This window comes from Mustela nigripes, chromosome 10, assembly GCF_022355385.1.
Source record: "Mustela nigripes isolate SB6536 chromosome 10, MUSNIG.SB6536, whole genome shotgun sequence".
NCBI lineage: Eukaryota > Metazoa > Chordata > Mammalia > Carnivora > Mustelidae > Mustela > Mustela nigripes.
Window position 1 is genome coordinate 43,250,172 of NC_081566.1, and position 27,676 is coordinate 43,277,847.

Sequence of the window (27,676 nt, forward strand, 5' to 3'; positions counted from 1 at the left end):
CTCCAATTCGGATGTCTGTGCCCCCTTAAATTCCTATGTCGAAATCGTAACCCCCACTGTGGTGGCATTAAGGGTGAGGCCTCTGGGTACGATTAGATGGGGAGGGTGGTGCTCTCCTGGATGGAATTAGTGCTTTTGTCAAAAAAAGACCCTGTAGAACTCCTTAGCTCCTTTTGCTTTGTGAGAATACAACCCACGTGACGGCTTCCACCCAGAAGACAGTCCTCACTCTGCCTCGCTGACACCCTGATTTTGGACTTCCAGCCTCCAAAGCTGAGAGAAAGAAAGTTCTGTTCTTTATAAGCCCCCCAGTTTGTGGCATTTTTTTTATGGTAACCGGAATGGACGAAGACATCTGCTTAGAGCGCTTTTCTTAGTGGGAAAAAGAATTTTTATTGATCAGAGGGGCAGAATGAGGAAGAAACACCAACAACATCACCACCAGCAACACTGTCTTTGTATCTAGAACTGAAACTCCACTTCTTATTGATCTCTTTTTTAAAAATAAAAAAAAGAGAGAGAGAGAGAGAATTTAAGGGTGTGCTGAAGAGGTTCAGATGAGTTATCATACACCCAAGGGAGGCTGGGCAGGCCCACCGCGGAGACAGGTCCCACACCAGGAGAGGGGACAAATGAAATAGTTGCAGGTAGAGGGTCTCCTTTCTGCAGGATTCTGGAAGGGCCCCGGAATCCAGAGAACCACACATTAAAAGAACACTTGAACATCTGGGTGGGTGAAGTCAAGGCACTTAGACCCAGCTGTGGGGACAGGTAAGAGCTTGTACCAAACATGTGACAGAAGGAAATGAACACAGAGCAATGAAAACAGACCTTATAAATGTTTGGGCAGATTGGGTAAGGAATGTTGAGACCTGACATCATCAGCAAAAATATCCCAGAGAAGGGTGACTTCTGACCTCAGTTTAGAATGAAGGCTGAAAAGTCAATTGAAGGGAGAAGAGGCAGAAGGAAAGGGAGCAGGCCTGCCCAGCGCTGGCTCTCCATAAATGCTCCAGGAACTGACCTGTCCTGAACCACAGGAGTCTGTGCCAGGGCTGCCTGGAGCGGGGAGCTGATGTCAGTGAACACAGAGATTTGAATGCCACTGACCATCTCATTAAGGTCTGTAAGGAACTCTGTTATGACTGGCTTCCAAGGTATGATACTTGTAGCAAATAAATATATCCTGGAGGTTAATTAGCCCCCGCCCCCATTGCTGGTCCATTCTCGGAGGGGCCTGTCTCTAACTAGGGTGGAACGTGCGACTGCCCAGTGACTAATGAAAATTGGTACCCATCGATGGTGCAGATGATTTCTCACATGCCCTGATAAGGGAAGAGGAGGGCTGATTTCCCGTCCTAAGGAGTTTGGGCCAACAAGCTGATGGCTGAGGCCAGCTAACAATGTGAAGTGACCCACAAGTTCATTACACCATGTTGCTGGAAAGACAGTGTCCTTTTTACCCCCGTGAACTTGGAAGGTCAGCTATGTAAATGTGTACGAACGGTCGCCTGTATGAGTAATCACCTTTTGAGGAGCTCAGTATTCAGCAAAACGAAGTCACTTTCTCCCATGTCATACACTAGCCATCGGGACATCCAAGAACGACCATACCGCCCCACTCTGGATTCCCCCGCAAGTGTGGACCGAATTAAAAATCTCTTCAACTTTATCTTACAAGATACAGAGAAACTGATCTGCTACCGGCAACGAGTGGTTGATGACATGCCAGTTATGAACTGGGACTCTCTAGTGGACCAGAATTAACATGACCTGTCATCAACGGAGTCTTGGTCTAACGGAGCTAGCATCCTAATGCCCACTACGACCACAGCCGAACTCCAGGAGCGATGCTGTGCTCCTGGCCAACGAGACCCACTAGAGTGAGGAGGTGTTTTGTGCCCACCATCAGTGGGCTTTTTGCTCCTGGGATCAGGATGCATTTCTGGGCCCAGGGGGCTCTCAAAAGGCCTCCTACCCCAAGCCCCAGCCTCTAAACTGAGGACATTATAATAACTTCAGTTCCTCTGTGTTTTTGAGGTCCTGTTCGCTCTCTCAAACACTCATCTTTTCAGGCAACAGTCTCTACACTCAGTCCCTCCCCTTGACCTTGTTCTTCGTCCTTTCTTTTTGTTGTTGTTGTTTAGAAGATTTTATTTATTTATTTACTTACTTATTTATTTAATAGAGAGAGCATGCAAGGAGAGAGGTCAGCGGGAGAAGCAGAATCCCGGCTGAGCAGGGAGCCCGATGTCGGCCTCTATGTCCGACTCGATCCGGGGACTCCAGGATCATGCCCTGAGCCAAAGGCAGTCGCTTAACCAACTGAGTCACCCAGGCGCCCTTCTTTGTGCTTTCTTGACAAATACATCCTCCATGAGTTTGACAGAGAGAAGCATGTGTCCAGGTTATCTCCGGAAAACTGGGTGAAATGGAGGAGACAGAACTCCGGAACTTGTATGGAAAGGTAGCGGGTGTGAGAGCGGAGAGGCGGGCTTCCCTGTGGGTCGGGTCAGCTTCGGACGCACTTTCAGCTCCATACTGCCACCTTGTGATCCACAGGGCAAATCCCGAGACACTCTTGTTTTCCTCTTTTTTTTTTTAAGATTTTATTTATTTATTTGTCAGGGAGAGAGGGAGAGAGAGAGAGTGAGCACAGGCAGACAGAGAGGCAGGCAGAGGCAGAGGGAGAAGCAGGCTCCCTGCCGAGCAAGGAGCCCAATGTGGGACCCGATCCCAGGACGCTGGGATCATGACCCGAGCGACTCTTGTTTTCCTCTTAAGTGGGTGAAGTTCCCTCCCCAGCCCCTCAAACTCTCTTCCCCATCGCCACCCCACTCAAGGGGAGCAAATCTTATTTCAGCTTGAATATCCCGTTGTCCCCGCTCCTAGGAAACAAACACGCCCAGAAACATCCTGGTTATGGAGTTTCATGGGCCACTTGTAACCCCATCTCCAGATTCCTGACCCAGCAGTAAGCTACTGCAGCCTGGGCTGAGTCTAGAGCCCCTTGATAAACAAAAGATCCATTTACATACAAAACACAGACCTGGACATCCGGAAACTCACTGGCCTATAAAAAAACCCATTCTGAGAAACCTTCAATCAACCAATTCCCTCTTGCCATTCTCTGCCCTGACCACCCCTTACCCCCCTGCTCCCATGCAGGTTCTCTGGGACTGAGCACTGTACTCCAGAGTCCACAGGAAGGCATAAACACTTCATCAAAGTGCCCAGCCCAGAGACAGCATGGTTCCATCTCTCCCGGGGTTTGCTGTCAAAGTGAGACTAACCCCAGACAACAGAGACCCTCTTTCATGCTTCCCACAGGAGGTTACTCACCAGGAGCAATCTGGAGCTGGGCCGTCATTATCTCCCCTATAGAGTCTTCTACGGTCTACTGTCTTACAGCCCACCTTCCCCTCCCCCAGAAAGGTAGGCATTGTTGTTTCTAGTTGATATGGAACCTGTGGCTCAGAGAGATTTGAGGACCTGCCCAAGATCATACAGATAGAAGAGGGACAAGAGCAGGACTCGAACCCAGGTCTTTGGAGTACAAAGGTGGTGTCCCTCCTACCTCCCAGTCATCACGATAAGCAACAGTTTACCCGGTACTGACTTGGGCACGAGGGACCGGACCTGTGGTGTGAAGAGGGGGGTGGCTTACACACACAGGCAGGAGAAACTTCTGCTGCACTTGCTGGTGTGGGAGGCTCCTAAGCCCAGCTCCACCAGGACAGTTGGACAAGGAAGAAGAGGCTGGGTGTCAGGGACTGACATGCGTGACAGAACGTGGTGAAGAGAGACTGTGGGCCCTCACCTCTGCCTTGAGCCTTGGTCCCATTAGGTTTAGGTCCCATTAGGTCTAGGTCCCACTGCCCGGTTGTTTAGTACTGAAGGCTAGGGACACTTTGCTCATTTACAACACAGTTCAGGGTCTTTTTAAGGAAGCCGAAGGAAGCTTCTCAGAGCTGAGAGACCCCTTAAAGCTCAAAGTTACAGCCATTTCCTGCAGTTCCATAGGAATAGAGGGCAGTCGACCTGGTCGCTGGGGCTGTTCTCAGAAGCTTTTCATTGCATCAGCAGCCCTGTCTTCTAGCAGAGAGCTCCTGGGTCTACCAACCACGTTTACACCCACAGTCCTATTTGACCCTCATAACAGAGATGGAGGATTAATCAGCATTCTCCCCACGGTGGCCATCAGTGGTGGCAGAACCGAGACACGATTCTCCTGACTTTCCATCTGATGCTCTTTCCATCACCAGGTCCATCTCTTAGATTAGAACTGAAATTTGGGAGGGGAAGTCACCCTGGGGTCTCAATCCCACTGGAGATAATGAGGAGGAACAGGGCAAAGCCCCAGAGTCCATGTGCTTGGCTGCCGCTCCTAGTTTCAACATCACAGAACTGAGAGCAAAAGTAGACAGCACAGCCACTGCAGGACCCACAGTCACCAGAATTGAGTCATTGTCATGAAAATCCAGCAATTCTTCTTCTAGAGCCTGTTGGTTAGAAAAGGCTCTACTGTAGCCCCAAGCCCAGTCTTGCAAAGTCATGACAGGGTAGAGATGGAAAAGATGAAGGCACATGATGATGCAAGTTGATCATCTCTGTCCTAACAGGTGAAAAGACAGAGGCCCAGAGAAGGGAGGGGTCTGCCCGGGGACACACAGGCACCTGAAGGCAGAGCTGAGTCTCAAACCCTGGGCTCCCAACTTCATCATGGCAGGCATGGCTCGCAGTAAAGCTGTGAAAAGCCTCAAGGAAATCCAGAGCATAGATCCAGCCAGACTTTCTGTAAGGATGTCTCCTCTGGGTGTCCCAGAGGAAGGCGCCGTGTGGGTCCGTTGGGGGAGGAAGGAGAGCCAACAAGCCATGCTGCCTCAGAGAAACTTCGTCCACTCTCTTACTGGGCTCATTTTTATCTTCTTTCCTCCCTCTCTCACCGGCTCTCTCCCAGCGTGCACCACCCCTGAGGGTCTGCTTTGCCCTGGCACCCATCCTATAAAGGTGAATGATGGGGGGCGGGGAGAGAAACACTAGCATCCATGGATTTTTTCTAGCTACAGGTGCTGCACTAAGCCCCCCATCCCCCTTCAGCAGACAGGCTGGCGCAGCGGGCAAGGCTGGTGCACCTGCCGTACCCATCTTCCTCATTGGTTTCCTTCCTGAAAGAAGCCTCCCCGTAGAAAACAAACAAATCCAGGATCTGGGTAGAGAAATAGGACCCTTCTCCGGGGTTTTCACTTCTCCCCACTCCTGGTTGCACCAAGTGTGCTCTTCAGGGTAGGATGGAGACAAACGGTCAAGGCGGGAGACCAGCCAAAGTCCCTGCCCCCTGCTGGACCCCCCCTTGCCGTCCTAAGCCTGCCTGAGACCTGGGGCACCACATGGACCACATGGGTGGGTTCCCAGGCACGCTGTGAATGCGCAGGGTCAGGGAAGCAGAAGCTTTGACTCTCCCCGATTCCCAAGGTGTGAGACTGGGAGCAAACGAGCGTCCGCCCGCATACCAGAGGCACCAGTAACGCCAAAGGTAGGGAAGCCATTCTGGCCCCCTGACCCTGCCTCAAAGTGGGCTCCCCCTAACTCCAACCCGGGCCCTCCTAGCTTTTACAGCCAGTGCTGACACAGGCAGAGATCCTCGCTAGCCCCGCGGGCGACGGTTCCCTAAAAGGCGATGGTCTCAGTGGAGGCTTTGCCATGCACCTGCACTGAGCCCTTCCGGGAGCCTTCGGACCCGGGGCCCCCACGGAGCCTGGGGCTGAGGATGAGGGTGGGCAGGCCGCTGGAGCAGGTCAGCAGCGTGGTGTGGCGGCCCGAGGGGCTGTCGCTGGAGAGCTGCGGGCAGGGCCGGGGCCGGGGTCCGCAGCAGGCCAGGCGGCGCAGGGGGCGTGGTCGCAGGTGGCTGTTGAAACCCATGTAGACCCAGGGGTTGCAACAGCTGCTCAGGTTGCCCAGGAGCATGGAGATGGTGAAGGCCACGTTGGTTGAATCTGCAGAAGGAGAAACACAAGAAGCCTGAGAATTACCAAGCTGGGTGGGACGTGGGACACATTCCAAGCCCCCACTGCACAGAACTGAGCTCCCAGAGGGGAGAAAGGACTCCCTCGGGTTCTGGAAGCAGAAAGGAGCACAGCGGGACTTGGAGCTGGGACTCCAGCTCCAGACGCAGATGTCACTGGATCTCATCTGCGACCACAGGGTAAGGGTATGAGCTAAGGTTGCTCCAAGGTTGACTTTTGAGGTGTACACAGAGTCAGGGACAGGACTAGTCCAAACAGGAGACGGTGTCATTGTTCCAAAACCCAGAAGTTGCCTCACTTAATGGAAAATAACTATGATTTTAGAGCAAGTTCAGGCCCCTTGGACCCACATTCTCATTTATGTTGAAGATATGGGTGCACACTGTCCAGCGCTGTTCATCCTGCCATTCAGGAGTAGGGCATGGGAGCCCTGACAGTGCCAGGCCTCTGCTGGGGGCCTGGGAGGGCAATCAACCCCATGGGCCGCTGTGCAGGTCCCACGGCCTCATCTCTAACTGCAGTGGAGGGGCAGCTGCTAGGAACGGGGCCCCCAAGCATCCCGTTCCAGACGAATACTTGCTTGGATCCTCAGGAGTTGTACCCAAGGAATGCACTGTCCTGCAGGGAAAAACTCATTTCTCTCTTGGACAGTCAAAATGGGAGCATGCATACTGATAAGATCTCTCCCAGACACGAAATTCGTTCTGATGACCACATGGAGCCCCACAGGCCAGTGGGACGGCTTCCAGGAGGGGCTCTGACCGCCTGCGGGTTGCCCTACGTCCTGACCGTGGCACAGGTTGCACACTGCGGAACCCTCTGCAGAGGCTATGGAATCACTGAAAGCAAGGTCAAAGCTCTACAGAATCTTAGGGGTTGTGGCACAGATGTGAAGCCGGCCCCACCAACTCCAAGGCAGCCAACCTGCACTCTTGTGCAGTTTCAGCCAACAAACTCAAAGGCAAAACTCAACTGCCTACTCTGTAAAGCACGATGAGACCTTCAGAGACTCTGGTTCCTTGGGCACCTGGCCCATAGCTGTGTTCCGGGGTATGGCCCCAGCAAAGGGAAGGTGCCGGGTCAGGACGCTGGGGTGAAGACATAAAGCACAATGGTGAGAAGCTAAAGGCATCTGGGCCTGGACTGACCCATGTAGGGCAGAGAGTCAAGGGCAGCAGGGAGCACCTAGACGTGCAGGAGGGACCAACAATGAACGAGCCTCCTTCATTTTCCCTACATTGGGGCCTGCTCCCCGGCTTACAACACCAGAAGCTGCAGAAGATGTGGGAAGCTGCTTTGGCTAAGGGGGTGGTGTTCACCCTATCCCTGCCCTCTTTGAGAACAGGGACTGAGGGTTTCCATGAGTGCCTTCGCCTGGGAAACATCTGTTTGACTGGGCCCCCTCGGAGCCAGGCCCAGTGCAGGGGCTGGAAATGGGGCCCGAGCGCCAGGGTCTGCAGAGCATCCACCACTCAGGCCTAGAGGGCAGACCCGGACTGACCCGGACTGCTTCCTGGCAGGACCTCAGCAGACAGTCGGGGGCAGAGCAAGGGCAAGCAGACGGGCTCCAACCAGAGACTCACAGACAGGAGGCCAGGAAGCCGGAAGGCTATAGAAAGGAACTGGGTGTCCTGGAAAGTATGTTTAAAGTAAGGGCGGATCTCAGCCCAACTAGAAGGGCCTCAAAGGGTTTCCAGTTTCCAGAGAGAGCACGTTGCCTTGTAAGGTAACACACTGTTCCTGCCCTCCCTGCTCAGAGCAACTCTGGGTTAGTGGTTAAGTCACTAGGCAGGTGAGGCGTGTAGGGACGTACTGAGGGGCAGGCTCAGGGGTAGGGACATGGGGGACAAGCAGGGAAGCCCACACCGACGGGGTGGCAGGGTCTCCATCTTCTGGGAGGTTCTTCGATGAAGGGACAAATGACTCTCCACCGCACCCACACCCCCACTGCCATTGGCTAAGCTGAATTGTTGGAAGTCAAGCCAGGTCTTGGCTAATGCTCGGACCATAATGACCTTGGTTCGGGTCCTGGCACCATGTCTTACTAGCAGTGGCACTATGGACGAGTTATTTTACCTCCTTGAGTCTCAGGTTACTCAGACATAAAGCAGAGAAGGCCTCTGGTAAGCACCGAGGACCAAATGTGTTTGGCACTATTCTTCTTTCTTCTATTCTGTGCTTGACTAGAGCGGGGGTGGGTGGGTTTCCTATGGTCAGTTAGAATCAATGCATTCATTGCTTAAAGGGTAATTTGCAAATAGCCTCCTGTCTGGAGGGATGTCCAAAAGAGGGGACATATTGGGACCGTAATAGTTGGTGTTGTTCTCACACTTCTCTTGCGGGCTTGTGTTTAATTCTTGAACAGTCTGGCCCTTATTTAGTCTCTCCAGAAAAACAAAGTATTTTTCTTGAGTGTGTCCTAAGATGAGCAAAATGAGATTAGAAACAAAAGCACACCGCAATGGGGATCCACTGGGAGCTGGTAGGAATTGGTAGCGTGGGTCTGCTGGTCAGCAAACTCTCAGGAAGCTTCCGGAAGAACCTGTGCTTATGACCTCTCTCGGGAGGGTTACATTTGCACCCATTATACATCCCAGGCCATGCACATGACTTGCACTGCATAGAACCCAGACACCCCCATTCACAAACACGCAGACGAGTTAACTTGCTCTTGTCCCCACATCCCACTCTTCTTAGGGGAGCAGGAAGGGACGTCTTTGAACACTGTCTTCAACATTTAAGCTGCCCACACACAGTCCTACCTCCCAGAGTACACACTCATCCTCAGAAGGCTGGACTGTCCTGCAGTGTCTAAAGCTCAGGAGGTTTCCCTCGACCTCACGCCAGAAAAATGACAGTAGCAAGGCCTCCTTTGTGCTCACCAGAACATGGTCTTCATGAAAGATCCCAGGATCCCATTTTGTTTTTCACGTAGGAAGAAGTCCTCGCTGCTCGCCATGTCCAGATCCAGGATTATGAGCAGAGCAGGAGGTGAGGGAAAAAAGACACAAGGGGATAGCAGGCCTACTTTCAACTTTTCACTTTGCTACCCCATGGCTATGTCCTGGGGGGTCCTGTGTCCCGGGCAAGTCACCTTTCCCCTCTGAGCTTCTCTGCCCTTTAGCAAAATGAAAGGGTTGAACTTGAAATTTCAGAGTTGCCATGTGCCAACAGGATAATTAATTGGAAGCGGTTGCTCAGAAGGAGTTCAAAGTCATGCCCAGGCTCAGGAGGGGAGAGTGCTAAGAGACACAGCTCTCGGCCGTGGTCGCCAATCGTCATCTCAGACAATTTGAAAATTTCAACCCGGTGATTCTATGATTCTAATGCTCTTCTGTGAAACTGGAGGTACTTGGTTGGCCAAATCTGCCAACAGTCAGATTTTGCTAAGACCACGTAATATTTTTAAATGTTTAAATAGGTTCCCAAAATTTAAACTATGGAAATTTTACATAAAAGATATTCACAGACATCCGAGGGCTGGATGGGAGTTGTAGCCGCCCCTTTGCGCAGGGGACAGGCATCACCTTTGATAATTCCTTCGCTCCTTCGTTACCGGCCAGGCCCTGGGAAGCCGTTCTCCCTTCCCTGTTCTTTTCCACTCCCCCTCCCCCACCAACACACACTTGCCTTCATCAGGGGCATTCTTGTCCCACACGGACCACATCTGGACGCTGAAGAAGGGCGCCCAGCAGGCGATGTATGCCAGCACGATGACAAAAGTCATTTTCACGGTTTGGATCTTGGCCCTGGAGATGGTGTTGATGCTGCTGACTCGGGATGGCAGCCCCCGTGTGGCCACAGCTGGGCCAGAAGGTGAGGTCCTGTCCCACGTCCTCCAGCCCCTTCCTTCCACCTTCCGGGCCTGTGTCTTGACTTTGAGGTTCTTACAGATCTCACGATAGATGAGGCTGTAGCAGGCCGTGAGCATGGCCACGGGCAGGACAAAGATGGCCAGGGTGGTCCAGGTGATGTAGACGCGAGGCCCCCAAGGGACGTGGAAGTGTGCCCAGCAGTCCAGCACCCCGGTGCCCTGGATCACCTCTCGCAGAGAAAAGATGAAGACTTGAGGCAGGCTGAAGACGGCAGCCAGCAGCCAGGGGGCAGCAATGAGTGGGTAAGCGGACTGGCTGGGCTGCTGGAGGCTGCGCAGTGGGTGACAAACCGCCAGGTAGCGGTCCAGCGTCATGGCCAGCAGCATGTAGGTGGAGGCAAACATGCTGAGCACCTGCAGGTACTTGACGGCCCGGCAGAGGAGGTCGGGGCCCTGGAAGCGGTAGGTGATGTCCCACAGCAGCTGGGGCAGCACCTGGAAGAGCGCCACGCCCAGGTCGGTCAGGGCCAGGTGCAGAACAAACAGGTGCATGCGGGAGCGCTTGCGGCTTCGCTGTCCCAGGGTCAGCAGCACGGTCAGATTGCCCCCTGTCGCCAGCACCAGGATGGTGGCCAGGACTCCGATCTCCGCCTTGGCCAGCTCCTCATCCCGGCCCAGCCAGGGTGTGGTGGCATTGGGGGCAGACAAGGTGCCCTGGGGAGTGGGGTTGGCAGCCCAGGCAGGCCCAGAATCCATGGTTGACTTTGCTGGGAGGGACGGGGAGGGGGAGAGGGAGGGGTGGACAGTGTGGGGGCAAGTGGAGGGGCTTGATGGGTGAAATGGAGTGGGAAGGGGAAGGTTTCCGTTGGCGAGAAAGCAGAAGGGGGAATGACAGGGAGAAGGGGACAATAGGGAGAAATAGAGACAGGGAGGGAGAAAGAGATAAGGAAGGAGAAGATGTTGATCACACAATGGGGGGAAGCTTAGGAGCAAAGGGCAAGAGGGCTCAGGGAGGGAGACAGGCTGTCAGGAAATGAGGCTGTGTGCAGTGTGAGACTTGGGGAAGGGAAGGAGCTGCCACCGCTGCCCAATCCACCCCAAATTCACTTTCTCCCAACTTTTCTGGAAGCGGAAAGTAATGTCCCTAAGCCTGCTTGGAGGCTAGGTCGAGGCCAGCGGCGCCGCCCTCTGGACTGCAAGCTCCAGGGAAAACCGCGCCTGGTCAGGCACCCTGACCGGTGGAGAAGGGAGCGCAGCGGCTGGAGCCAAGCGGGTTTTATGCGCTTGCCCGGGGAGCCCCGCGGCCCCTCCGCGCTGGTTGGCTCCTGCAGAGGAGGGCGGAGTGAGGATCCCCGGCACTCAGCCAGCAGGAGGACCGAGAGGCTGGGAAGAGGGGCGGGGCTGGGGCGACAGAAGGGACAGCGAGGCAGCGACAGAGCGAGAGAAGCAGAAGACAAGCACTCACAGGCCTGCCAGACCCTCCGGCCGCAGAGACTTTGCTTGCACCCCGGAGACCCTCGGACAGGTGCACACGCAGCGAGGGGGGGGGGGTCACTCCCGGAGGCCGGGCCCTAAGGCTGGCAGCGCTGTTAGAGGTGTCCCCTGACCCAGGCTTCCTGTTAGCTCACGAAGGGTCCAGAATCTGCAGGGGTGGACGGGTGGGCGAGTTGGCATCCCTAGACGGAGCCCTCAAGCCCTTGGCCGGAGGTCTGACCGCAGCCACTGGTGGGAAACTTGGAGCCATAAGGCAGAAAGTAAAAGGGAGGACGCGTGTGGAGAGGGAGGGAGCGCTGATGTGGATAGGACAGGGGCGCCGGGTGAAGGGGCTGGACCTGGAGGCCTGGGGCGCTGGGTGGGAGCAGCCCACGGAAGGAATTCCTGTGTGTGTCCGCAGAAGTCTTTTTTTTTTTTTTTTAAGATTTTATTTATTTGAGAGACAGTGAGAGAGCATGAGCAAGGAGAAGGTCAGAGAGAGAAGCAGACTCCCCGTGGAGCCGGGAGCCCTATGCGGAACTCGATCCCAGGACTCCAGGATCATGACCTGAGCCGAAGGCAGTCGTCCAACCAACTGAGCCACCCAGGCGTCCCTGTCCCCAGAAGTCTTAACCCGCGGCTTCCCCCACAGTGCTTCATGGGCAAAATCACAAACGCAGTTAACCACCCTGAGGGGGAAGAAAACAGGCCTAGAGAAGCGGTGGGACTTGCTCTAGAAGGTCCCGGAGCCAGAAGATCACAGAGGCAGGACTAACCCGAGCCCTGTGCCTTTCCCAGAGTGGACCTAACACCCAGTATGTGACAGGCACTGGTGCCCAGGGACAAATACACGAGGTAGATTATCGGGATTCTCTCTGGAACAGATTCCAAGTTCTTTGGGAGTGACAGCAGCATAGTCTGCCACCCTCCGAGAGCACGGGGTCCATCCTTGGTCAGAGGTCCTCTTGTCCCTCTCTTGAATCAAACCAGATGCCCTTTTAGAGTGTCACCCACCCACGCAGTTAGCATCACCTCTTAAAGACCCCCCCCCAGACACCTACAAACTCATCTCCACTTCGCCCCATTGCCATTGCTCAAACGCCATCTCTCCCCAAAATACTGTGGGGTTCTCTCGTGGACTTCAGCCCAGGATCCACCTTCTCCAGGATTTTGCTCTCTGTGAATGATAATTTTAAGTCTCTCTACTGGTTCGTTTCTGTCTGCAGACAAACAAGCTCTAGTGTTCATTAAAAAACAAGTCATAGGGTGCCTGGGTGGCTCAGTTGGTTAAGCGACTGCCTTCAGCTCAGGTCATGATCCCAGAGTGCTGGGATCGAGTCCTGCGTCAAGCTCCCTGCTCCATGGGGAGTCTGCTCCCTCTGACCTTCTCCCCTCTCATGCTCTCTCTCACTGTCTCTCTCTCAAATAAATAAATAAAATCTTAAAAAAAAAAGTCATAACCCTCCTCAGACACTATACCCCCACCCCTCGCTATAACTGTCTTTCCCCTTCACAGCAAAATTTTTATAAAGGGCTGCCTAGCTGGTCTCCATTTTCTTGTTCCCATTTATTCTTTGATGTATGCATTGATGTTACATATATTTACACGTTTTTAAAACATTATGTATTATATAAGTGATACCATACTAGAAATACCACTCTAGAACACACTTTTTAAATTCTAGTTGATTTTTGAGATCTGTCCATGATCATACATAGGACAGATCTAGTTCATTCGGCTTAATTACTGCATGGTATTCAAGCACGTGAACTTAATACATTTTATTTATCCTGAACCCCATTTTTATCATTGAGTTTCATTCCAGCTTTTTTTTTTTTTGCAATTTTTTTTTACAATATGTGTATTTATTTTTTTACAGATTTTATTTATTTTTTCAACAGAAAGAGATCACAAGTAGGCAGAGAGGCAGGCAGAGAGAGGGGGGAGCAGGCTCTCTGCTGAGCAGAGAGCCCGATGCAGGGCTCGATCCCAGGACCCTGGAATCATGACCTGAGCCAAAGGCAGAGGCTTTAACCCACTAAGCCACCCAGGCGCCCCTTTTTGCAATTTTTTAAAATGCTACAATGAATATTCTTATGTATGCCTCCTTGTATCCATATATGAGAATTTTCTGGGGTGTACTTCCAGAAGTGTATGCTGGGCATTGGTAGTCTTGGGTCATACAAAGTATGCATTTTCAATTAGGTGAGATATATCCTAACTTTTATCTCTAAATTCATTGTATTGATTTATTCTCCCACTGCCTACACACAGCTTTCCTGACAGACTCACAGTCAGACTTCTTCATTTTCACGAATCTGATTGGTGTAAAATAGAATCTCATTTTGCTTTTATTTTTTCTCTGATTCCTGATTATTGGAGTGTCTTTCCATATATTTATTTGCAGTTTGGGTTTCCTCTTCTGTGAATTGTTCTTATTCTCTGCATCATTTTTGACCAGGATATTTTTCATACTTATGTGCAGGACATTTACACATTCTGATATGAACTCTTATGTATTCTGATAAGTCACAGATATTTTCTTCTATTTGCCATTTATCTTTTAACTTTGTTTATGAGGACATTTGTGACCCAGAAAATTTAGATTTTAATGTCATCAATACTTTCTTTTTTTTTTTTAAGATTTTATTTATTTATTTGACAGAGAGAAATTACAAGTACACTGAGAGGCAGGCAGAGAGAGAGAGAAGGAAGCAGGCTCCCTGCTGAGCAGAGAGCCTGATTCGGGACTCAATCCCAGGACCCTGAGATCATGACCTGAGCCGAAGGCAGTGGCTTAACCCACTGAGCCACCCAGGCGCCCCTCATCAATACTTTCTTTAATCTTTACTGGTTTGTGTTCCCTATCTTGAGAACAGAGATATGCCCTCTATATTTCTTTCTAACATGTTTAACATTTGTTTTTCATATTTAGGTCTTTAATCCACCAGGCACTTATTTTTGTGTATGTGTCAGGTAAAAACCCAACTTCATTTTTTCCCCCACATGGCAAAGCGATTTCTTCATTGATTGAGTTGTACATCATTTCTCAATTATTACCTGTATAATAAATATATCGAGTTCAAAATATGTGTGAGCTTATCTCTGGGATCTCTGTTCTGTGCCATTGGTTTATTTTTTATCCCTGCTCTAATATTTCTTTCTTTTATTACTAAGGCTTTATAATAAACCTTAATATATGATAAAAACAAGCCTTCCTCTTTTTCTTATTTTCAAAATTCTTTTCACGGTCTTAAAAGCTGTGAAATTGATATCAGTTTTTCTAGTTCCACAAAAAGTTCTGTGAAGCTTTTGGTTGGAAGTATTGAGTTTAGAGAATAATTTCGGGAGAATTCACGTTTTTTATTTTAATCAGATCTATTACTATGTCCTTCTGTAATGTTTCATAATTTTCTTCGTAGATGTCCCATCTTTTGATAGAGCTCTTTCTCTATACCTAACAGTTTCTGTTGCCATTATATACAGAGTTTTGTTTTATCACATTTTCTGATTAGTTATGGGAACAATACTGATATTTGTCTCTTGCTCTTATATTCAGCAATTTTGTTACACACTTTTATAAGTAAATTATTTTGAATTATCTGTGCATTTAATATTGTCTGTAAACAATGATCATTCTTTGTCTTTTATTTCCAGTCCATTTCCTTTTCTTGTCTTATTGTGATGGCTAAGGCTCTACTACAAAGTTGAAAAGCAGGCATCATTGATATTTCTGACTTTAATGAGACTGCTTTTAAAGTTTCACCATTAAGTATTGTGTTCATGGTAGTCTTCTTCACTTTTAATTTTTAAATATACTTATTTTTACACATACATAGTATAAAGAGTCAAATAATTCTACAGTGGTTATGAAAAAAAGCAATCCCCCCAGAACTACTCTATTTTTTAACTCCTAGAGGTAGTAATTCTCTATTTTTAAAGATTTTTATTAAAAAATTTTTAACCATATACAAAAGTAGAGAGAATAGAGCTTCACAGGAGAACATAGTTGTTCCTCTTTCCTTTTTGCAATTGCTTGTCACTCCAATTTGTGGATTTACCAAACTCTAGGCATTGAATCCCCTTTGATGGGGATTTTTGTTGAATCCAGTTTTGCTATTACAAATAGTGCTTCAATAAATTGCCTTGTATATTTCCTTCTATACTTTGCCAGTATACCTTTGTTGTAGGCTTCTAGAAATGAGATTGCTGGGTTAAAGGGTATTTACATTAACAGTTTTACTATATATTGTCAAATTCTATTCTCTAGGAGGTGGACCAGTTGCATTCTCACTAGGAATGTATGAGGGTACCCATTTCCCCATAGTGTTGCCAACACTGTGTTCTTAAATTTTGGATTTTTTGACAATCTGGTAAGATAAAAACAGTATCTCAGTATTTTGTGTGCCTTTTATTATGAGTGAAGTTGAGTGTCTTAATGTCAAGAGCAATGCTTTTGTTAAGATTTGTTTTATTTTAAAAAGGGAAAGACAGAGAGAGAGAGAGAGTGAGCATGGACAAGCAAGGGGAAAGGACAGAGGGAGAAGGAGAGAAGCAGGCTCCCCACTGCCTCACAACTCTGAGATCACGACCTGTGCCGAAATCAAGAGTTAGATGCACCACTGACTGAGCCACCAAGGTGTCCCTGTCAAGAGCCATTCTTATTTCTTTTTCTAATGGTTATTGATATCTCTAGTGACTTTTTCTGTGATTGTTGATCTTTTTATTTTCTCTTTTGGAAACTTTATATACTTTGGTAATGAACCCTTGTCTGACATTCAAATTGCAAATATTTTTTCATGTTTTGTCATTGATTTTTTTTACTTGATTAATGGTGTTTCTTGACAGAGGTCACCTTTTATTTTATGTTTTGTTTTGTTTTGCTTTATTAATTATTTTTATTAACATATAATGTTTTATTTGCCCCAGGGGTACAGGTCTGTGAATCGTCAGGCTTACACATTTCACAGCACTCACCATAGCACATAGCCTCCCCAATGTCCATCACCGAACCTCCCTCTCCCTTTCTCCCTCCCCCCAGCAACCCTCAGTTTATTTTGTGAGATTAAGAGTCTCTTATGGTTTGTCTCCCTCCCAATCCCATCTTGTAGAGGCCACCTTTAAAAACTCATCATTAGCTCTATTTGCTATCAACCTCCATATTTCTAAGTAACAAACATACATTGCAATTTTTTCAGTTTTGCTTTTTAAGCATTACCTTCTGGCCTTCTGTTTGGTAGGTGAGCATATAGTAATCTCTCAAAACAGACCTACCACCCACCTACATACTTCCTGTATCCTCATCTTCCCAATGTAGTAATGGGAACAGTGACTTATGGGTCCCCACTGGAAACTGACCTTGTATAAATTGAAAGTTGAATCTTTAGGGAATAATAAAGATTTGTAAAACCTTTCACCAAAAATATTTTAAAATTTGAAAAAGAGATGACTTCTCAAATAATTAAATCTAATCCTTTACAAAAGGATTTGCTTCCTAGGATTTAAATGTCAGTTTCTACATTACTGACTAGTAGACTAAGATGCAGAGAAATCAGAATCAAAATTGATAGGTGCCACTTCAATTAAAGAAGAAAGAAATGTTCCATTTCCACACATTCAACTTAAACACAGTGTTTTCAGGAATAGAGCTATCATGAAAAATGAACATTTTCTTTATATATTTAACTATATTTCTTCTCTTAATAATCTTCCATTTTGGCCAAAAGGGTGAACTCAAAATCCTTCCTGCATTATTACTAGCCAGCAAAGAGAGGAGTGTATGTCTCTCTTACACCACACCATAACCTGAATGGAAGAAAGTGGATAAGGACATTTTTCTCTCACAACCTCTGGGTGCCTGGCCTGCAGAGGTCTCTTCTTGGTTGGGACTCAGAACACATTGAGTTAATTGCTAGAGCTGGGATTTCTCAGAGAGGCCTGGTCCCTTCTTGTCCTACTCATCATCCATCAGGCACTGGCATTTCTGCCTACCTGGGTAACCCTTGATTCACAGTCTCATAAATGTCTAGATGGAGGAAGCGGTCTGGGGAAGATGGGCCATTACTGGGACTAATGCATCTTTTACAGCCGGGAACGGGCCTTGCTGTTGCCACTGTCTTCTGTTAAGTTGGTTTAACTCCAAGATTTATGGAAAGCCAATGAGTAAAAGGGGCGGATGTAGAGGACAGGAGCGTAGACTAATCAGTGTTGATTTCAGGGACTCCCAGAAAGTCTCTATTTATTCCCCTTGCCGTAAAATAGCTGGTATAGTCACAGAATGTTGGTGTTGAAAGGGACTTCTTCTTTTGGTTCAGACCAAGAGGCTGAGGAGCAATGGAAAGGACCTCAGGGACAATCAAGTTCCATTCTCTCATTTTCCAGAAGGAAGTTCAACCTGAAAACCAAAGACACAAATGAGGTTCTCAACATCACATGGATATCGGAGGTGAGAGTCAGGACCCAAGCCCACCCATGTACGCTTTTCCCCAGCACCCTTTCAGGGCAGTGGCTCTCCACTCCGGCCGTACGTGGGAATCTCCCGATCAAAGTGTAAATGCTCAGGGCTCATCCCAAAGATCTCATCCACTGCTGAGAGGCAAAAGATCCAGCCCTGAAGCTGATAAGTCCAACTCGGTGTTTGGTGTATAAGAGAAGCTCAATAAACTTTTGTCAAATGTGAATCACAATTTAATGGGCACAAATGAGTGAATGAAATATCCCTGCTGGTTAATGTTCCTTCATTTTTTTTTCAACTTTATTGCAGAAAATTTGAAATATTCCCAAGAGTAGAAAAAGGAGTATAAATGATGTGCATAGTATATAATCTGCCTTTTGACGTTTTCTGGAGAGTAGACAGAAGGAGTGACTCTAATGCCACTAAGAATTCCAACAGCCCCACTAGGCCAGGCTCTTTGGGAACCTCTCAGACCACATCTCCCTGAACATGTCGCTGTGCAAAGTACAGGTGAGGACATCCAGTGTCCAGACATCCGGGTACCAAGAAACATAGCAGGCAGCTAAAAATGAGTGACCCTTCATAAGGTCTGGGTGTTCCCTTTGCCCAGCCCCAGGGCGGAGCACAGCTCCAAGTTAGTGCTGGACAGTGTCACTGGTGCTGGGATTAAGTCTCCAAGGCCTGCTTAGCTCTCTGGCATGGCTTCTTAGAACAGGAGATGACTCTATTACACTCAAATAACACCACCGTTGACTCCCTCTGCAGGACGGTTGAAACTTCTCCTATTTGTTATCATGAGTTCATGAGAAAATTTTAGCTTTTCTTTTAAGCTCATTGTAGCTATCAGATCTCATTAAGTGTTCTTGAAATTTAATAAAATGATGGCAATGTGGCAATGACTCCCAGAGAATCAAGTGCACAACATAGCCTCCTAGTTTCTGGGAAAGCTGGTCCCCCGCTGACTTAGTGGGCTTGAGTGTTTGAGGCTAGGAGCTGTGGAGAGAGTGGCCCTGGGGTGGGGACAAAAGTTAGGAGGGACACAGCTGCTGAGCCCGAGGTGGAGGATGGTGGGGGACAACTGTCAAGTGCCATTTTCTCCTCCAGGGATCCCCTTCCCCACCCCCAGAGAAGTAGTTTCAAGATGAATCCTTAGGAAGGCCCGTGTACCTGCCCACCACCTGCTTCATCTTATATGCAAGGTGTGGGGCCAGGGCGGAGGTTGTTCTCAGGGCCCTCACAAGCCTGTTTCCAGAGATCTGCCCTCTTTTTCTCTTCCTTCTTGCCTCACCCCCCCCTACATCCCAGTGTACTAACGTCATACCTGGCAGCCCAGGGACCCCCACGGCTTTATTGCCCAGGTTGGGCTGGTGGATGGGTAGACAGTAGTACGCATTAGAGACACTCCTCTCCATTTATCTTCTCATTCATCAACACGTCCCTATTCTGTGCCCCACTGGTAGGTGGGCAATGGAGAGAGCTCATTCATCTTTCCAACGTGTACAGGTAGGCAGCACGAAATGACCAAAGGGGTCTATTTCTCGCCCTCGATAATAGCATCCCCAGCTCTTACCATGGTTCTTGGCACATGGTGGGTTCTCCATAAACACTTGTTGGAAAGATGGATCAAGAAAGATCACTGGCTCTGAAGCTGGGAAACCCACTCTTCCCTCGTTAGCATCAGTAGTTCGGTGTGTCCGTGATGAGGTCCCCTCTTCACTCTGGCCTCAACTTCCTCTCATGTAAGCCGAGGTGGTTGGACTGGTTGAGCTCTCAGATACCTGTAGTGCCTCTTTTATGATTCCCTGGTGGAACAACTGCTCCCTATCCTGACCCATGTTAAGCCATTAAAGCCAAGTGCTACCCCTCTTGGGAGGTAGCTTATATTTGAAACAGGCCACCTGAGAAAGAGGACCTAACCCAAGAAATAGCTCTGATTCTGAACATTCAGAGTCAAGAGGGCTAAGAAATTCAAAGTCATGGGACCAGATTAGCCTCAGTCCCAATCAGTGGCTGGTCTTGGCAGCTGACCCTCAGAGGACATCAGCATGTCACACGAGGGACGAGACCGCAGGGTATTGTGGGAACGTGAGGTGATAGAGCTCATCCTGAAAGGCCATGCCCGTCTGTAAGACACCTCCCACCCTGGCTCTCACCCATATCCCCTGCCCAGGGTCAGACCTAAATTCACGCCTGGACTGAACATATTTTATTTTGGTCACCATGGAGGCCGAGCTGAAGACGTGCAATGAGCTCTGGGCCAGAACTCCACCATGAAGCCAGGCTGCCCGGGGTTGAGCAAGGGCTTCTGGACGTCACACAGTGTGTGGGCTCAGCATTCAGGCAACCTTCTCCAGACCCCGAGGAGCACATGCTTCTGCTGCTCACAAACTAAGTACAGAAGCCCCGAGCAGATCTCTTGGCCTCTGAAGGCCCCTCAAATGACCCCATGTTTTCTGCTGCCTGATTTCCTATCCCACTGTTCCCATCACAACCCTTCCCTGTGCATGTAGCCACATGGTTTTCTGCCTTTTAAAAAAAAATTTTTTTATTATTTATTTGATAGACAGAGATCACAAGTAGGCAGAGAGGCAGGCAGAGAGAGAGGAGGAAGCAGGCTCCCCGCTGGGCAGAGAGCCTGATGCGGGGCTCAATCCCAGGACCCTGGGATCATGACCTGAGCTGAAGGCAGAGGCTTTAACCCACTAAGCCACCCAGGCACCCTGGTTTTCTGCTGATTAAGTCACATGAAATTTCTTAAGCCTGGCCTCTGACACTATTGTTCACGAAGTTTCTGCTTTCCCCAGGCTGGCCTCCCATGGCTCTCCTGTCCACATGGCTGCCTTCATCCCCACGCCTTTGCTCTGATGCTTTCCTTACCTGAAAACGCTGTCTCCCTGCCCCCCGACTTATCCGAGCCCTACCAGCTTTCAAGGCTCCCCTCATCCCCAGCCGTGAACTGCAGAAAAGTCTCTCCTTTTCAGCCGAACCATGCAGGTTAACGGGTCTTGCCGGGAAATTGGTCCTGCTCGGTTGCCCATGCCTCCCCACCCAAGCAGTAAATGCCGCAGTAGCTGCAAAGAGCTGCTGATAGCTGTCTTGTGTGGCTTAACTAACTAAAGGCCACATGTCCCAGGCTTTCTGAGACATACTCAAATTCAAATGGTCTGCTTCTTAGATCACGCATCCTAATTTAGGATTCAGAGAACATAGGCTGTGTGCTAGCAGTGCAACTCAGTAAGTATACAGCAAGGGACACATTTGTATGCCCATGACCAATCTGGGCTGAGTGGCCTGGGTGTGGAATGGTAGGCTGGAGGCTCTGTTTGCTGGGGACCTTCACGGAGCGTTAATGGCTAGACCCACTGGGACTGATGGCTATTTGCAAGACTCAGACCCCGAGATGCTGGGGATCGATGACCTTTCCCAAGCTCCCAGACATTGTCCCCCATGGGAAGGAACTCCTCAAAGGAGGAAAGAGTGGCAGTCAATGCATGTGTATGAGCCTCTCGGAGCAGCACAGCAGAGTGGGCCCCAAAGCCAGCTGGGCAGGGAACCTCGGGAGATGAATATTTATGAAATCAAAGAGTAAGTTAAATGGAAGAGCCCTACCGCCAGACACGCTAGAGAACACAGAGCAGAGGCCACTCTGGCTGGGCACCTCGTGACAGATCCTAGCACTCAGGGGGTCACTCTGGAAGCCAAACAGGGAAGTGAACATGTCCACTTGGAAGCAGGAGTGACATCCTTGTCGTGCAACCGAGCATGTCAGTCCTGTGACAGGAGAGCCCAGGGTGGGGTGAGGCATGGAGGGGAGAAGGAGTGGGAAGGGTGGGAGGAGACACCAGGAAGCATCTGGGAGCCACCAGGTGAGTATGGGGAACCCCAGAGAGCGAACCTCACCAGGGGGCCAGAAAGACGACAACTCAGAAGTGTAGGTGAGGAAGACGCCCCAAGAGGAGCAGAGATTTCAAGCCTGGGGTGACAGCAATTCTGCGGATGGCTGGTCTGAGCCAGAGAGGTATTTTTATTCCTGAGATACAGAACCTTGATTGGTTAAATGGAATCAGGGCCTGAAGCAGGGCCAGTACCTTTAATAACTCGTCTTTCGCTGGTGATAAACAGAACAGATTATAGAGCCCCCAACGCGTCCACGCCTTTTGGGGGATATGGGTACATATGCAAGAAAAAGTCAGTCAGTGAACACTTAGGAACAGAAGGGCCATTTCCTATCTGTTTAGGAAGTGCCTTGAGACTGAGTTTTCCCTCCCTCTTTTGGCCCTTTCCTTTTGGAGCTTCATGACAGACGTGCCTAAGGGTTGACTCTGGAATACGAGGATATGTCTTTATGCCGTTTTTTTTGTTTGTTTGTTTTTTGGGTTTGTTTTTTTTTTTTTTTTTCCTAACTGCCCTTGCTTGAGTCATTGTGATGTCGTGGAAGGTAAGCAGGCAGTTTCTTTATCTATGCAATGGGGACACTTAATACCCCCTTGCAAGTTATTGTGAAGATTAAAGATTATGCGTGCGCAGGTGCTTACCAGAGCGTAGTACATAGTAAGTCCTCAGTGAAAATGCCCAGTGCTGCTCTCTGCAGTTCCTTCTGGCTCTGGCTTTCTTTTCTCTTTTTAAAAAGTGAACATTCGGATGGAAGATTAGGGCCTAAAACATATTTCCACAAACTATAGCTACTTTTGGAATTGTGCAGTGGAGGGACAAATGGTGACGGGGCAAGCAGAGACGGGAGGGACTTACAGCTGGAGGTCACAGATGATACCATGTGTCTCCTCACTACACCGCAGGGGTGCAGGGAAAGCCACGGAGATCCCCCCTCCTCCTCTTCCCTTCTCCGAATATTTTAAAAACTCACTTCAGCACGAGACTAATCAACACTCTACCAGATGCTGGGGAGAAGGAAATGGGGACAAATAATCCTTTTCAGGCTCCTGGGTGGCTCAGTTGGTTGAGCTGCCTTCCGGCTCAGGTCATGATCTCAGGGTCCTGGGATCGAGCCCCGCATCCGGCTCTCTGCTGAGTGGCTGCTCCCTCTGCCCTTCCTCTAGCTTGTGCTTTTCTCTCTCTCTCTCTCTCTCTCTCTCTGTGTGTCTCATAAATAAGTATTTTAAGAAAGGAAATAAAATCTTTTCAGGGCAGATAAAGTGAATTAATTTCAGAACAACTCAACTCAACTTCTATCCATTACCTATGTCCTGACCAGATTTCCAAGAAAACAGTTCTCAGCTTGTAGTCCATAGACCGCCAGCACCACGACTGCTGCAGGTACCAGCCTGGAAATCGAAGGCAGTGTCCCGACTTCAGCCTGGTCTCATCCGCCGAGCGTCTCTGGAGACGAGAACCAGGTGGTCACATTTGAAGTAAGCTCCCCTCTGAAGTCTGAGAGTCACCAGGATCTTGGAAACACAGAGAAGTGTAGCTTATGTCTTAGGCAGCCTGCCACGCAGGTGGAAATGACCCCAAAGCAGGAAGGTAATATAATTACTGTGTGTTTTAGGAAGATGACTCGGGCAGCTGTGCCCAGGATGGCCTCGCGAGGGACGCTGGGAACAGGAGGTCATTCAGAGGTGTTGGCACTACGCCTAGCTGGAGGTAAGGGTAGGGACGCCACACGGGAGGGACAGATGCCACATGGCAGTCCCCGTCATAGATGTGCTTTCTTTTATGGGAGGCTGTCACCAATTCCTTGTGGACGCTGGAAAGCTGTAGATGACAAACAAATAAAAATAGTCCAAAAATAACGATTCCATTTACACTGGCAGAGGCCCCAAGCCCTGAAAAGAAGATGGATGGTCTGCCTTCTCCGCGTATAATCTAAAATAAACAACACTGAAGGTTCATGTGGATGTTGACGTTTAAAAAACTTCTTTCCAGATTCTACAGTTGAAGTTTTCGGGATACGTTCACCAGAGCTGTGCTTTCCTTATCTTTTTGGTTTCTGCGTTGTGGGGCCCTCAGTATGGGCTTAGCCTTTCTGGGAGGTTATCAGAACCAGCGAGTGAGGCAGGGCGGGTGGAAGGAAGTCAGGAGGTGCTTTGGGAGGGGTTGGGGGTGATGAGATTTGAGGCAGATTTGACATGGGATGATGAACTTGGGATAAAAGCAAGAAGGAAGGAAGTCCTTGTGGGAGGGAAGACTGACTGGGGAAAAGGAACTGCAGCTTCTGGATGGAGACGAATTGTTCTAGAATCTAAAAAATTGAGCTGGGTAAGAAATGGGAGCATCCCTCCAGAATGGGGACAGGCTGTCTCTGACCTTGAGTTCCAATGCTGTCAGCATGCGTGCATAGCCTCTGAGACGTCAGAAAAATGTACCCCTTGACTCCGGGGAGAGGTCAGAAAGAGCCAGAGACCAACATGAAGCCAGAAGAGCAAACGTAAGTGGACACTCTTGGCCATCTTTAGACACTCATTTTGGACAATGCAGTGAGGCTGAGTTGGAGAGCCAAATAGACATCAGTACCTATCAGTATTTACCTATCTTATCAATATCTAAAAGGTCCTGTTAAGTTCTTTAAAAAAATTTTTTTTAAAGATTTTATTTATTTATTTGAGAGCCAGAGAGAGCCAGAACATGAGCAGGGGGTGAGTGGCAGAGAGAGAAGCAGACTCCGTGCTGAGCAGGGAGCCCACACAGGGCTCAATCCCAGGATCCCAGGAACCAAGACCCAAGCTGAAGGCAGAAGCTTAACCGACGAAGCTCCCCACGTGAAGGGCCCTGTGAAGTCCTATCATGAAACACCATCAAAAATCTGCTTGGTTTTTGCTGCTTATTTTACTTTTTTAAGCCAGCACTTTCTAAAACATGTCATCGTGGGATGACATGAGGCCACACGAGGCCCAAGTTTCAACTTAACTGACTGACAGAATCTAGCCCGGGCACGCTTACGGCAAAGTTGTAACCTTTCCAAAGGCTGTTATGTGGCTAACAAATGAATAGGTGTTCAGAAAGAAACTTTATCATGAAAAAAGTCGGCTCGAGGTGTTCTAGGTGTGGGGGGGCCTGAGCGGGGCTCTTCCTCTGTCTCTCCACTGCCGGAGTAAAACCTCCTTCTCCATCCGCCCCCTCTTTGGGCTGATTCTGGGCTCACCAAGCAACATCCTGGTTATAAATTCCATTCCGGCAAATGGGTGTCTCGGAAGGCAGGTGTGAATATCCTGGTTACCGGCCAGCCGCGCTCCTTTGTTACTCAGTTGCAAATTGGCCTCCTGCACCCCTGCTTCTTGGGAGGTGTGAGTCGCCTGTATCCCCAGAGACCTGAGCTCCTGACCTTGGACAGCTATGGAGCGGGATATTGACAAGCGGAATCCTCACCGAAGGGCAGAGTCACCTACCAGCCCCCAGCTCACCCCGCAGGGAGATGGGCCCGTCTGGGGTGGCACCAGCCAGCCGCAGGGAGACGTGCCTGCCGGGGGTGTCACCTATCAGCTGCAGGTCTACAGCTGGAGGCCAGGGCTTCTAAGTGTCCCTGGTTGCAGGAAGTCACTTGGGCGTTTCCTCCTGAGTTCTCACTGTCCCTGGGAGATACTACTGGCCTCTGACCCTGGGGAGCGCCCTGTGCTGTGCCCGACACAGAGAAACACCCTCTAAATGTCTGTGGGAAGGATTTCAAAAGGAAACATTTTGGCGGAAGTCGATGAAGCTGGGTGAATCCCGCGCCCCCCCAGCCCCCATCAGCGACATCCTGGGGGGACTCTTGCTCTGCTTGGGAAGCTGTATTTCTTGCTTCCACAAGGCCCTTTCCTCTCAGGCTCTACAAGTCGCCTCCTAGGCTGACGACAGCAGAGTGCGGGGCGAGGAGAATCGGGAATAGCGCTGGCTCCGGCCGGCGGCCGTCCAAAAGGAGTCTCTGAAGGGAAAGGGCAGTCTGGTCCCAGCAGACCTCTGGAAGCTTCCTGGTGACAAGAGCTGCTCTCCTTGGATCCCTGGATACCCAGGAGATGAAGAAAAGCCACACGGTGATCACGCAGCTCTCCTGTCAGTTCTCAGATGCCTGGTGAGAGCAGGGCACCCAGGGGCTCCTGCCGACTCAGAGGAGACAGGCAGGAGAGGCCCACGACCAGCAAGGACGCTCCTGGGGCTCAGCACTTCGTGTTATCCAATGCTGTGCATCCTTTACCTCAGGAGAGCTTCAGGGCGTCGTCTGGTGCCCTGCCAACACTGCGGGCAGTGAGTGGCTGGAGGGGATGCCAGACAACCGCTCCCCCCACCCCACATGGCCTCTGGGCACTGCTCTGCTCCTGGCCTCTGAGGCCTCAGAGGAGAACTCTGTGGGTAACCTCTTCCTTCCTTCTGTGATGCCTATGTCTGCCATAGCCAAAAAGATCGCTTTCGTGTTTTTCAGAAAGAATATTATGATAGTACCACCTGGTTGTAACATTATTTTCATGTTTCCACGTTTACTTCTTCTTTATGCAAACCCCAGACATCATGGGATAGGAATCTTTAAAAAAATAAGGACATTTTTCCCATAACTAGGATACCAATGACTTTCTCACAAAGCCATACCACCGTATCGTACCCAAGACAACGAGCAGTAAGTCCTTTGTTTCATCTAAGCCCCAGTCTACATCCCAGTTTCCCTGATGGTCGCACAAATGAGTCTGTGTGGTTGGTTTGTTGGCAGCAGAGCCTTTTCAACGTGTTCCCAGCGTCCTCGGGCTTCTGCCCAAATGTCTCAGAGACCAGCCCCAGCAAAGTAAGCCTGAGGAGGAAGGGCCAGGCCCCCTTGCCTGTTTTGGCCAGAGCAGATTTTATTATTAGGAACAAAAGGGGTTTTCTGTTAAGACAAAAAACAAAAAAAAATTTTTTTGAAAATCATTTCCATGAGGTATCACTTCTCTTGTACATTCAAGGAGAATGCCTATTGCCATAATTGCCTTAAATCAAAGGGACATTGGACACCCCAGGGGTGGGATCGTGGGAACTCAGGATTGGGGCAGGGAGGTTTGGCAGAGTCAAACAGTTATAGAAGGAGAGAGATTTTATTCCCATTGGACATGAACCTGGACTCACAACGTGGAATTTTCCAGAACCTGGAATACATTGTGTCCACTTGGTCGTTTCTCCCCTAGGTACTCACACACCTAACACTGTCACTCTTTCCTATCCAGGTACCTAGATCCTGCTCTGTGCACCCCACCTCATTCTGGCTTATTCCTAGGGCAGACTGGCCTGTTCAGAGCCAATGAATTTTGAAACCTCCCCTGCTCAGGTCATACTTCTGCTTGTTCTAGGTGAACTCTAAAGCACATGACCTCAGAGGAATGGCCTTCCAGAATTTTCATCATTACAGTTTGGCATTACCAGAACAAGAGGACCACAGGCAGCTGCACCACAGCCCTGTCGGTAGCAAAGCAAGAGCCGTTCTGACCCAGACGCAGCCTATGTGCAAGCAGAAGACGCTTTGTCACACGAGCCTGAGCAGCGCAAGCCCATGTAAGGAGAGGGGTGAGAAGCACTAGGACCTTTTCATGGAACCTTAATCATCATAGCTATCGAGAATAGCTTGAGCCCTTTCTCCTCTTCCAGGACAGGAGCCCAGATGAACCTGCCAAAATGTGCTTTTGAGTTCTTGAAGTTATTCTCCAAATGAGGATATTTGTCTGTATTGTCTGTCCTGCTCGACTGCAGAATCGTAATCTCCACGCAGAGGGGAGGGGATATACACAAATACCTGCAAGTGCATGTTTATCCACTAATATGTGAATCAGACACAAATAAACCTAGTTTGGGTAGAGGAAAACTAAGGAACATTTGAAAGGAGTCATCCTTGGAGTTCCTGGTGGCTCAGTGGGTTAAAGCCTCTGCCTTCAGCTCAGGTCATAATCCCAGAGTCCTGGGATCAAGCCCCGCATCCGGCTCTCTGCTCAGCATCCCTTCCTCTCTCTCTGCCTGTC

General features: G+C 49.5%; 1 protein-coding gene and 1 long non-coding RNA gene across 3 annotated transcripts; one reads left to right on the forward strand and one right to left on the reverse strand.

Annotated features, from left to right (window-relative positions):
* Nucleotides 1–5,669: 5,669 nt before the first annotated feature.
* On the reverse strand, nt 5,670–10,596 carry AVPR1B (arginine vasopressin receptor 1B). The gene is made up of 2 exons (XM_059414097.1): nt 9,657–10,596; nt 5,670–5,996 (listed from the first exon to the last, which is right to left on the reverse strand). Exons 1-2 carry the CDS (start codon nt 10,594–10,596, stop codon nt 5,671–5,673), a joined length of 1,266 nt encoding a protein of 421 aa, XP_059270080.1. The 3' UTR covers nt 5,670.
* LOC132026181 (uncharacterized) lies at nt 10,266–27,676 on the forward strand. 2 transcript variants are annotated; one of them, XR_009406816.1, is made up of 4 exons: nt 10,266–10,356; nt 17,696–17,759; nt 22,981–23,137; nt 27,014–27,676. It is a non-coding gene; the product is annotated as an uncharacterized LOC132026181 (long non-coding RNA). The 2 variants fall into 2 exon arrangements; XR_009406817.1 differs by lacking the exon at nt 17,696–17,759 and having other exon boundaries at nt 10,273–10,356.